The 13,079-nt window shown below is 40.2% G+C and overlaps 1 protein-coding gene across 2 annotated transcripts in view; it reads left to right on the forward strand.

The window, feature by feature from the left end:
- Positions 1 to 3,700, forward strand: part of MDGA2 (MAM domain containing glycosylphosphatidylinositol anchor 2) — a 460,928-nt gene extending 457,228 nt beyond the window's left edge. For both annotated transcript variants that reach the window (XM_038756395.1, XM_038756396.1), the window contains 2 exons: positions 813 to 918; positions 1,930 to 3,700. In XM_038756395.1, coding sequence (XP_038612323.1) covers positions 813 to 918; positions 1,930 to 2,018 — 195 coding nt within the window. In that variant the 3' untranslated portion in view covers positions 2,019 to 3,700. The remainder of the gene's footprint in view (positions 1 to 812; positions 919 to 1,929) is intronic.
- Positions 3,701 to 13,079: the final 9,379 nt, after the last annotated feature.

Genomic DNA, 13,079 nt, shown 5'->3' on the forward strand with positions numbered 1-13,079 from the left:
CAGGGTAGATACAAGTTGATCAGTTTGTCCCACATGGGGCTCACAGCCTCAATCCCCATTTTATAGATGAGGTAACTGAGGCACAGAGAAATTAAATGGCTTGCCCAAGGTCCCACAGCAGACAAGTGGCAGAGCTGGAATTGTAACTCACGTCGTCTAATTCCCAAGCCCATGCTCTTTTCCATTAAGCCACGCTGCTTCCTAAATTAAGACGTGAGCCCCAGGTGAGACACGGTCTGTGTCCAGCCTGAATCCCATGCATCTACCTCAGCGCTTAGAACAGTGCCTAGAACATAGTAGGCCCTTAACAAATTAAAAAAAAAAAAAACCCAATCACTAGGGTCCTAGTGCTTAACTGTGGGAATTCTTATTAAGTATTGCAGCTGATCAAGAAAATTCATGGGATTTACAAAGGGCCTTGGTCAGTGGCATTCCTCTTGGAACTACTGCTGGTTCATTCCCCAAGCAGAAGTCAGACCTTTAGATTCCATCAGGAGGGATTCACATTCCCTTCTAAAAGGGTTCATGACGTAGTCTTTACCCTACGAGATGAAAATCCCAAAGCACCCTATAAGGGAGAACTCTCAAAAGGGTCTGAGATGCAGGAAGTTTCAGCAGAAACCAATGAAGATTGTCTTAGAAAAAAGGGAAGTATTGTTTATAAAGCTTAAAATTCAGGTAAATTGAAAATATTGTATGATTCTAAGATGTAATAATACGTGTATCTACGTATTATTTCTACGTAGTCAGTTTCTACCCTTGAGAATCCAGCTCTTTATTCATTCCGATTTGCTTTTCTTGCCTCTTTACAGCTAGTTTTTGAAGGCATTCGAGGCCCTGGCATAGAGGGAGATATTGCTATTGATGATGTTTCTATTGCCGAAGGAGAATGTACAAAACAAGATCTAACGACGAAAAGTAAGTGAGCTTTCCAAAGAGAAGATGAGTATTGACCCTGTTACTGTCATAGCAAACAAAATCTAAAAGGTTCAATTATTTTAAACATTAAAAATTCAGTTATGTCTATCATGCAATATGATTTGATCTTATTTTAAATATATGTGAAGGAAATAAGCACATATGGCAATATATGTGTGTTTTAAAATGATATGGACAATGAGATTGTATTCATTCAATCTTATTTAGTAAGCACTTACTGTGTGCAGAGCACTGTACTAAGCGCTTGTACTCTTGTGAATGCTTAATACAGTGCTCTGCACGCAGTAAGCCCTCACTAAATATGATTGAATGAATTTAGGCCATTCCTGATATTTCAAGTTCTTCGAACAACCTTCATGGCATGCAGAAGCAGGCAGATTTAGGAAGATTTGGACATGATTGTTTTACTATTTGAGCCAGCCCCCAGACAGTTTCTAACCACTATCTGTTTTTATAGTTTCAGTATCTTTAGTTGCCCACCACCAAGGATGGGCAGCGGTTTCATTTTCAAGAACGGCCAGCTCCCCATATGAACATTGAAATCATCACCCTGATCCTTTGAGGCTACTGGGGGTGTCAGTAGGTTGAAACAAATGGGAAGAGTCGTATACTCCCCCCTTTAGCTTGTTCAGTAGCCACCACATTTTAGATTTAGCTTTCCAAGAGTCTGGAGCCCTCTACGCTCTTTCTGCTAGGCCTTCTCCATTGGCAGTGAGGATCTGCTGACCACTGAGGAAGCATACTTAAAGTCAGAAAGAAACTGGGTTTAAGATGAGACCAATGCCCTGTGCTGCAATTAAGAAGCCAACACACTGAAATAAATAAAGGCAATTTATTGCCTTGCCAAAAGAGACTTAGCTCTGTGAATACTGGGTCTTAGACATTTGAAGCAGAATGGTTGGGGTTTTGGGGTTTCTTTTTTCAGCACACCAAACTATGCTCAAGTATCTACCTGGAAACTAATCCTACTCTTTCTTGTCCTTGTCTTAGATTCAGTTGATGGTGCCGTCGGAATTTTAGTACATATATGGCTTTTCCCAGTTATCGTCCTCATCTCTATTTTAAGTCCTCGAAGGTGACCTTACTCTGGCAGAGGCTATAAAAGATTCACCAGACACTGGCATGAAGAAAGAGTCTTTGTAAATGAACACTTAAAAACAAACTACCAAAGATTCCTCCACTGACTTCTGACTCAAATAATAATAATAATAATAATAAAAAAGCACTGGGGTAAAAGACATCACGGGAGCATAACTTATTCCAAACGACAAAAGAAAGGTGATCTTGGCCTAAGTAAAGAAGAGAGCTTCAGGTGCTTTTGTGGTTAATAAGAATACAGCATCATCTGGTTGAACTCTGAAAAAAAAAAAGAGCTATAGAAATCCTTGTCAAAGCACAAAGTCATGGCTGGTTTTGTTTCAAATGAATAGTTTGCTTGTTACCATGGAAACCTAATGGCCTGCCAACAAAAACCTCACTGTAAACAGGGTACGTGAAGAGCTGGCATTTATTTTCCCTTTCAAGAAGGTTTTTAGTAGAGAATTAAATAAATGTAGGTCCTTTTGCTTTTGGCTGTCACCTTTCCTTGAAAATAACCCTAACTCAAAGTTGTGTAAGACATTTATGTTCCTTTTTTTTTTTCCCCATGGCTAAGCTAGAAAACTGTATGCTGTCTCTTTTTGCATGCATTACTATCCAGGCTGTGAATCCTGGGCTTACATATAACACAGGCTTATCGGAGTTTGCTTGCGGCCACTTGAACACCCAACTAAGTCATCTGTTCAAAGGAAGAAACCAAACCACCATCTTTTATAAATCGCCATGGAAACCAAGTGCCTTCAACGAAACAAGCCTGAAAATTTTTCAACACAGAAGCTTGCACTGCTACGAGTGGTTTGCGTAAAACTATTTTATAAACCAACTACAGAGCCGAAAACTGGCCAATTGCAGGCAAGAAAACAAAAGCGCTTCTGGAGAAGGATGGACCTCAGTTGCTGCGTAAGCCCTTTCAGACAAGATATTTGTTGTTTAACCTTCGAGACAGCCATGGCCTTTCAGCTTCCCATCTATTAGAAAATAGCTTCCATCAATACTGGAAATGGAAGCCACACTTTTTTTTTTCCAGGTTATTAAGTGGGTCAACCAGAGCAAAAGGTTGTTGAGATATACTTAGCTCAGAAGGTGGTGAAACACAAAAGTGATTTTCGTACTCTAACCTCCATTTGAAATGAAATTGGCCCTAGCTCTAGAGGAGGAAAGAAAGCGTGTGTGATTGCAGTGCATACAAACTCAACAGCGACATTGGGTCTGAAAATCTGGCTTTTAGTCTAAACCCTGAGGGGGAATATGCCTCTGCCCTTTAGTCAGACTGTGCAGATTGTGAAATATTATTTTATTATTTTAGCAAGATTTAAAAGAAAAAAAAAACTTTTACAAAAAAACCTGTAAAAATAATTTTGAGCTACCTGAGGATAGATAATACCTTTAACCCGACCCTTTTCCAATGCGTTGTAAATTTCCCTTACACTTGTTGGTTATGAAAATTTGAACACCTTTTTCCTTAAATTATCTCCGCTTTTAACTTCATCGAAAAAGTCCTTTGTCTAAAGAAGAGTATTATTAAATGTTCTTTCAACACCCCAGGTTAAAAAAAAACACAAGTGATTATGCAAGTAATTGGGATATAAATATAAAAAAAAATAACATTTGCAAACATTAATAGAAAAAGCACAACAAGATGTAGTGGAACAATGACAAGGCTTGATTTTTTTTATTCTGTAGAAGAAATGTCTGTGCAAATTCAGTAATTCAACTGAAAAGATAATTTTACAGCTATGTTCAATAAAGCCTCTTTCCAGGTAAGGTACGTTCAGCTGTATGTGTGTTTGTTGAGCTATGTGTGCAGTTATTCCCTACCTGAGGTTTATTAGATCATTTTATCTGTTTTGTTGATGCCGGTGTAATCCGCAGCACTCTGTATACCTACGCTATATGAGGGCGGGAATTTGAAAGGGAACCTTTTTGTGCTCTTGAAGCGCTGGCATCATCCATCACACGGAGTCGCTTGCCAGAAAAATGCAAGTGCTTCAGCAGTAGCTGGCAAAGAGGAAAAAACTCTCCATTTAGGATGGACGAACTATTGCTGCTAGTGTGACTGACAACCAATCCAATTCTTCTCCAACACTGAAGTGAATGAGGGCCTGTTTGAATGAGCAGAACCCACGCTGATTCCTCTGGAAAATGTGAATGAGGATATTCTTCCTTCCCCCATGACCAAGCCCCATGTTGCCGGTCTGATTTTTTAAGTGAAAGGGATCTTAAAAGAAATGCCCCGAGATGATATTTTGCATTTTTGCCAGATGTCACGGAAAATCAACGTATCACCCTCGTCCTTGTGCTCGGTGTGGCAACATCGCTGACCAGCTGCTCGCCTGAACCGATGGACTAGTTTGGGCCCACCGAACCAATTGCTTTTTGTGGGTCCGTTTCCGAAGAAATCGCATCCACTTGAAGAATGATGAAGTTGCAGCTAGATAAAAGTTTGTTGGTTTTTTTGTTTTGTTTTGTTTTGTCTTCAGTCAAGGATCTGAACTGCCAGGAATTAACCCTTTAACTCGCCCAAACTAAGGAGATTAGTCTAATGTAAATGAATGATCCAATCCTAATTGGGAGCATTGATCAGGAGGCCATGTCTGGAAACAATTCAGCTGTACTTATACAGGGAACGGGGACAACATTGATAAGCACCTAGTACAGCGCATTGCACACAGTGGGGGCTCACTAAATTCTACTGTTATTTTATAGGACAATTAATAAAACCGAGTCCATACCAGCAGCCTCACTGGATAGCAAGCAATATGGAGACCTGAAGAAGATGGCTTGGAAAGCATTCTAGTGGGTTTGAGAAGGATGGCTATATTAATAGGCCAAGACAGGCGATCCATACCAGAGTGAAAAATTGCTTGATTGTTGACTTATACAGAATGCCTGTATGGACAGTAATTCAGCTCCCATACCAATGTTTAGCACATATGATTCATTTGTTGTGGTCAGGGAATGTGTCTACCAACTCCATTGTACTGTACTTGTCAGCTGTGTGACTTTGGGCAAGTCACTTAACTTTTCTGTGCCTCAGTTTCCTCATCTGTAAAATGGGGATTAAGACTGTGAACCCCACATGGGACAACCTTGATTATCTTGTATCCCCCCCAGCGCTTTAGAACAGTGCTTGGCACATAGTAAGCGCATAACAAATACCAACATTATTATTATTACTGTCTCCAGCACTTAGTACAGTGTTCTGCATACAGTAAGCACTCAAAAAATTCCACTGATTTATTCACTGGATATGGCCCACCCACCCCAAATCAATCGATCAGTGGTATTTATCGAGTACTTACTGGGGACAGAGCACTCTTCTAAGTACCTGGGAAAGTGCACTGCAAGCATTGGTAGACATGTCTCCCTGCCCACAGGAAGAGCTTACAGTCTGGATAAGGCCCTAGACCATACTAATGCTGACTGCTTCTCCTGAGCAGGGTACCAGAAATAAATATTGGAACACATTTGCTCCCACTCCTCTCCCTCTCATGTAAATAGAAGTATATGCGTAGGTGGATGTAATGTTATCTGTGATGCAGCCTGAGAGATTCCCCTCTAAATACGTTCCCCTCATCATTCTTCTCTTATTGTAGTAATCATAATAACTGTGGCAAACCAAAGTGCTTACTCTGTGCCAAGCCCTGTACGTCATTCATTCATTCATTCAATAGTATTTATTGAGCGCTTACTGTGTGCACAGCACTGTCCTAAGTGCTTGGGAAGTACAAATCGGCAACATATAGAGACGGTCCCTCCCCAACATCGGGCTCACAGTCTAGAAAAGGTCCTGGGTAGACAGAAGATAATCAGGTCTCACATGGGGCTCTCAGCCTAAGTAAGAGGGAGAACAGGTATTGAATCCCCATTTTGCAGCTGAGGAAACTGAAGCACAGAGAAGTTAAGTGACTTGCCCAAGGTCACACAGCAGGCACGTGGCAGACCAGAGTTTAAAACCCAGGTGTTCTGACTCTCAGACCTGTGCTCCTTCCACTAGGCCATGCTGCTTCTCCCCTGCCTCTTTCTTCCATTCTTCTCTCCTCACACATCCACCTAGCAGGGAAACATGCAGCATTAAAACTGCTTTATTGCTTTTAGGAGTCCACAGTCTGGAAAGTTCATGGCTAGAAAGTTCATAACACAATACCAGATCACACAGAGGTTTTAAAATAATACTATAGATATGATATGCACAACATGATGTGCTAAAGCCTAACTTCAGCTAGCAACTTCATTAGCATCATTATGGACATAATAAACCATGTCACCCATTTTTCTCTTTTCTAAATTCCAAATCCTAATCATCTGATACCAAATTGTAGTAGATTTTAACAATACATGCATTTCCATTTCAAAAGCTAATGCTTTATTCAAGTTTGAAAAAAGTAATTTAACATCAAATTTATGGTTTCCTGAAATTTACTTAGACCAAGTTTGATCTTTTACTTTACTCCGTACACTTTTGGGCATAACAAAGTTGGTGAAAGAATAAGTCTGATGGGAAGACTTTACTGACTTCATCAAATGCTTTCTTTCTGGAAATAAGATCTACTATGAAAACCTAATGTTTGTTTGTTTTTTCCCCTGGTGCCTTTCAGGAGGCAAGGGTATGAAGTTCAGAATTTACCCTAAAATATGTTTGTCCAACTTATACCTAATTGCTTCCTTTGTGTTTCCACTAAGTGGAAGCTCTTGCTTGCAGCTGGACAATTACAGTCACATAGCCCTCTCTGCATTTTTTTTTCTGTGCAGTCAAACATAAGCAGAACCCAAATCTCCTCCTTCTCCTCTCCCAAGTTCCATTTTATATTGGTTGTATATCAGGTATGTCCTGCCACAGTGCTCACAAAATGGATTCCATTGTTGAGGCATTCTCTTACTCACTGGGAGAAATGCAATTGTGGCATTTAAAATTTGGTTCAATGGTGATGTGCACTGGTTTGCTAATTCCCCATCATGGCCACTGTCTACTCTTAATGCCTTAATGGACTCCCAGAAATACGCAAGGAATACAATCCCAAAAACTTTCCTTCCACCTACTCTTGTACCGATACTGGGGGTAAAGGAATTTCAAGACAAATACACCAGGGAATGTGTCTATCAACTCTGTTATGTGGTATTCTCCCAAGCATTTAGTATAGTGATCTGCACACTATAAATGCCCAATAAATACCATTAATGATGATGCTATACCTGCTTCAAACCCCACACCACCTGCCAATCAGTCAATAAATGATAAAAACGGAAGCAGCATGGCCTAATGGAAAGAGCTTGGACCCGAAGTCAGAAGACCTAGGTTCTAATCCCAGTTTTACCACTTGTCTGATGCATGATTTTGGGCAAGTCACAATTTATCTGTGTCTCAGTTACCTCCTCAGTAAAATGGGGATTAAATCCTCCACCCTTTGACTTAGACTGTGAGCCCCTTTTAGGACAGACACTGTGTCTGACCTGATTATCTCATATCTATCCCAGTGCTTACTACAGTGCCTGGCACAGAGGAAGTACTTAACAAGTACCATTTTTTAAAATGGTATTTATACAGCACCTACTGTGTGCAGAGCACTATTCTAAGGGCTTGGGAGAGTACAATATAATAAAATAGGTAGAAATGATCCTGGCTCACAAAGAGCTTTCAGACTAGAGGGAGTTTACAGACTAATAACCAGTTAGTGACTTTATTAAGCACTTATAAGATCCTTGATAGCTAGAATTATGTCTGCCGGTTCTCTTGTATTGCATTCATCCAAGCGCTCAGTACAGTGATCATCGTGCAATAAGCACTAAAATACCATTGATTGACTGCAGAGATCTAGATGCATGTGAGAGTTACACAGCTCATTCCCTACCATCCTGGAGCTCATAGTTTAATGGAGGAGGAAATTATTCATAAACAGTTGGATCAGACGGAAGAAGAGGATGTGCCAGGTAGTAGCATTAATATGAGATTACTGAATATGCTTAGGGTAAGAATAATACACAAATACCTAAGGAGGTTGCCTTCTTTATCCCTTATGCCAAAATTTCAAGGTGTTAGAACACGGCGTAGGATTAATCAATCTTGTAATAGCTTAGTCCATTTTTATTTAATTTAGGGGAGACAGTATGAGCTAGTGTCAGGATGTCAGGAAGCTGGGAGTCAGCGCCAGACCCAGCTCTGCTCCCCAGTGGGCAGTGAAATTTTGAAAAAGAAGTCACTGTAAATCTCTGGGCCTCAGTTTCCTCATCTGAAAAATGGGGCTTACACGTCTGGAAATGGGAGCCCCATAGAGAACAGGGGCAGTGCCCAGTCTGCTAATTTTCTATCCACTCCATGTTTAGTGTTCTGGTACCTACTAGTTAATGTGTGTCATCACTATTAAAGCAGAATGGCCTAGTGGAGAGAGCACTGGCCCGGGAGTCAGAAATACCTGGGTTCTTATCCAAGCTCTGCCAATTGCTTGCTGGGTGACCTTGGACAAGTCACTTAACATCTCTGTGCCTCAGTTTCCTCAACTGCAAAATGGGGATACCTGTTCCTCCCTCCTATTTAGACTGTGAGTCCCATACTGGACAAGGACTGTGTCCAACCTAATTAACTTGTGCCTATCCCAGCACTTTGAACAGTGCTTGACACATAGTAAGTGCTTAACAAATACCATAAAAGATTATTATTCATATCACTTTCAAGCTCTAGTTTTGATATTTTTAGTGTTTTCATTAAAGTGAGCAGTTTCAGATAGTTTTATGCCCATTTTCCAATTACCTTTTTCAATAAATGAACATTAAAGCTGCCAATATTGGCATTTGAAGGGGCCTCTCAATTATTTATAAACCCAAAGTGGCAATTAAAACAACATTTGCATGTACAAAGTGTGAAAAACAATCATTTGCTATACTTTGTATTCATTCAGGAAAGGGTTTAGCATTCTCCTATGTTTAAACACTGAATAAAAAATGCAAGCCAATAAGGAAAATTACTCTTAAATATCTGTTTAACTGGGCAACGTAAATAGGGGGAGACTGGAGCCAGCTCCCTGTGTCCCATGTTTTGAGGCTTCACCCTCACTGCACTGCCTAAAAGTAGGGGAACATCACACAGACATCTCTAAAGAAGAACATCAGCAGAAAAGGACAAATTCTGAACCAAAATATTTTAACTAGACAAAATCCAGGCTGACGCCACCTTCCCAATACTAATGAAAATTTGGAAGCTCAAGTATGATTGTGGCGATGTTACAGCTGTGTAAAATGAATACACCTGGAGAGCCCTGATATGAAAGCACTGCTACAGACAGCCCTCATGAATACTGGATGAGGACATCATGCACATGATGTCACAAGTGTTGTGCTGGGCATGAGGCAAAATGTGATGATGCCACAAGACATTTGGTGCCACATTTCCAATCCTAGAGCTTTCCTCTGGGAGGGTCCTTGCCAACCCCTCCTCACCCCCTGCCCACCACACACACACACACACACTCTCACTCACTCTCTCTTTCTCCGAGAGAGTGATCCCTCTGAACAAGGTGCACCTTTCCAAGCCACAGGATTTGGCAACAGGAGCTGTGAAAGGAGGAGGCTTGGTGTAAAAAATAAAATACCTGGAGGTAACAAGCAGGATTCATTCAGCACCACATCCCTACTGCATGGGGGGCAAACCAGTTGAAAGCTGAACAACTGGGCACTTTAGTTGTGGAAGAACAGAAAGAGGAGTCAGTGACCCAATCTTCTATTTTTGGCTCTTCCATTGGCCAATCTTGATTTAGGAATTTCTGTCTTTCCATTTTTAAATCAAACCAGGTAATTCTGACCCCTTAATCAATTTTAAGTATTGTGGTGCTTAGTACAGTGCTCTGCACACAGTACGCGCTCAATAAGTACGATTGATGATGATGATGATGATGGTGAAGTGGGACTGAAGAATCTGGTTAATCTGGGCCAAAAATAAGTCAATCAGCTATGCTCTTACTGTGCGCAGAGCACTGTCCTAAACACTGGGGAGAATGTTTCAGTGGTCAGAGACAAAATCCCTGACCTCAACCACTTTATAATCTAACCTCCAACCTCTATTAATGTACCAAATAACTATGAGCATGTGCAAAAGAAGTGGTTGATAGTGAGCCTAAAGGGACATATAATTGTCCTTCATGAGTTGCTTAGGCAGTAGACACTATTGTACCCTCAGGACTGATTTTCAATCTTTTACAGAAAATTAAGATGCTTCCTTGAGTACCAGAATTAAAAATCTGAGTGAGTAAACAGCTGGAACCTGATCAATTTAGAAACACGTAAATAACCAGAGAAATGATATTAAGAAGAATCAAAATAAGAAAATTCACATTAGTTTCTTGAGAAAGACTCATAATGGGCATAACAGGCCAACTTTGGGGGTTTTAGGCTGGGATCTTCAAAATGATACCCTAGAGAAAAACCCCTTAGGAAATGTAACAGAATTTATCCAACGGTACAGTTAATTCCACCATAAAGTACATATTCATCATGCATTTTGGATGGAACGCTATCATGAAATCAGGGAACATTTTCCGAACACATATGTCTTGTCTGGGTACAAAGCGGTGTGGTTTCAGAAGAAATTACTTTGCAAATGCACGCAACGTTTCATATGCTATGAGACCCACAATGAGAGTTTTTGTGAAACGCGAGAGTCTTTTGGAACACAACCCCTTGCATTATAGGAGACATGATTGTATTTTGGTCTTAAAACGGCCTTGTAAAAATAAAACTCGGCAGTTTCAAAGAACTTGCTAAAGTTATTTACATGAAATCCAGGATTTTGAAATATCACGAAGTTTCTCATTGTACCTGTGTGTTGAGTTTGCTTAAAAAGCTAGGAAGATCTCATATATTCTGGGTTAGGCAGGTCACTTGTAGCTTTGAGGAGACTGGCCTGGGGAATTCTAGGACAACTTACACCTGTCCCAGAATTGGTTCTGCTCTTCCTAAACTGCTCATCCCAACCCATCCTAAAGTCGACTGCTGTTGCCGCTCATTTCAATGATTGGACTTCCATGACCAAGATGGCACATAGTCCATGCTCAGTTTAGGTCACAAGGGGTTCTGGGGCTTGTTGTCCCAGACTGAGAGACTTTCAACAGTCACACCAAGCCACACTGTTTGCACATAAGGGTCAATCTCGTTGTGCTAATAGGTTTATTCCATATGTGGCCTAGCTCTACTTTTGAAGCCACTTCTTGGTGTATCACAGTCCTCACAAAACCTTTAATTGAGGAGAGCAAAATGACTCTCTCAACCACTACTTGCTAATCCGGACTCAAGTGTGCTCCCAGTATCCCCTGGTGTTTCTTAAACTTGAACAGTAGAACATGAAGTTTTAGCTCGTGCTAAAGCCAGCAAGATTCTGTTGATGGAGGCTTCCTCTTCAGTCAACCGTATTTACTGAGCACATACTGTGTGCAGAGCACTGTACTAAGCACTTTGGAGAGCATAATATAACAATAAACAGATACCCGATGCCCGAAACACGCATACGGCCTAGAGAGGGACACAGACATTACTATAAATACATAAATTACAGGTATGTACGTAAGTGCTTTGGGGCTGGGAGGGGGGATGAATAAAGGGAGCAAGTCAGGGCGACGCAGAAGGGAGTGGGAGAAAGGAAAGGAGGGCTCAGTCAGGGAAAGCCTCTTGGAGGAGATATGTCTTCAATATGGTTTTGAAGTAATTGTAGGATATGAGGAGGGAGAGTGTTCCAGGCACACTTCCAGATGAGGAGAATCATTTTTTTTCCTTAGCAAAAATCCACAACCAAGGAGTTCATCTTAGTCTAGGAAGGTATGCAATAGTTCAGAAACAGTTTCAGAAAAAAGACAATTCAATACTTATAAAGTGGAAGGTAGCAGAGTTGAGGCTATTTTAGTGTACAATCCACAATCCAGATTCGTGTCCTGTGTGGCATTTTGGTTTTGCAACCATTTTGGAGGTGACAAAGAACCCAGTATATTCAGTGGCTTTCTCCCTAAATCTAGCCCAAAAACTGTTTCCTAAGGACTCACAAAGGGCTTTGTTGTTAGAGACAATTGTTTTGAGCCCTGGGAAAACATATACACTTTTTCCCTTGTTACCTGCACCATGACTTGTGCAAATAAGAGTTTTGAGTGTGGCTGCAGTCTCTCTCAACGTGTGTGGGTTATTCTCTGGGCTTTAAAACACAACCACGCTCACATGCATGGACAGGATTTTACTGGTAAGCAACATCACCTTGGAAACAAGGTATAACTACACCACCCAAACACATTCCATATAGCACTCCTCAGAAAGGGAAATGTACTCTATAAATTTTATAACAAAAAAAAATCAGTAAGAAGGGTTGAATGTTCTAATAGTTGGAGTGGAATTACTGAGTGCCTTTCTAGCATGTTATATAGCTCTTCAGAAATTTTGTAGGGAATAAATTTATTAAAGAAAAATATAAACTGGTATGATGAGGACAGGGAAGTTCTCTTTGCATTTATAATTATAGACTTAATAAGAATGTCTGCTTTTCCGTGAATGAAATGATCCAGTATTATATCTCCCTTTGCTAAAAACAAAACTTATACTTCTAAAGACAAAGGTGAGAAAATATAAATTGATTAATTGTATATCAAAGAATTGGTGCTATTTGTTGAAAATCCAGTATTATATCTCCCTTTGCTAAAAGCAAAACTTATACTTCTAAAGACAAAGGTGAGAAAATATAAATTGGTTAATTGTATATCAAAGAATTAGTGCTATTTGTTGAATCTGTTTTTCTATTAAAATGAAACTGGAGGTTTGAGATGAAGTTTAGGGTTCATTCTTTTAATTAATCACACTAAACATTATATTTTATATCAATTAATCTCAAATATTATTCAAATTGTTGGATGTTTACTCGCCCACAAATTTAACCATTGGGTCTTCACATTTTTCTACACTGCAAGCTCCTTGCGAGAAGGGAAAACATCCACCAAATCTCTTTTACTCCCAAACACTTACTACAATGCTCTGCACGCTGTAAGTGCTCAATAAATGACTGATATTTAAATTTTAAAAAC

This window comes from Tachyglossus aculeatus, chromosome 14 (assembly GCF_015852505.1).
Source record: "Tachyglossus aculeatus isolate mTacAcu1 chromosome 14, mTacAcu1.pri, whole genome shotgun sequence".
NCBI classification, from domain to species: domain Eukaryota; kingdom Metazoa; phylum Chordata; class Mammalia; order Monotremata; family Tachyglossidae; genus Tachyglossus; species Tachyglossus aculeatus.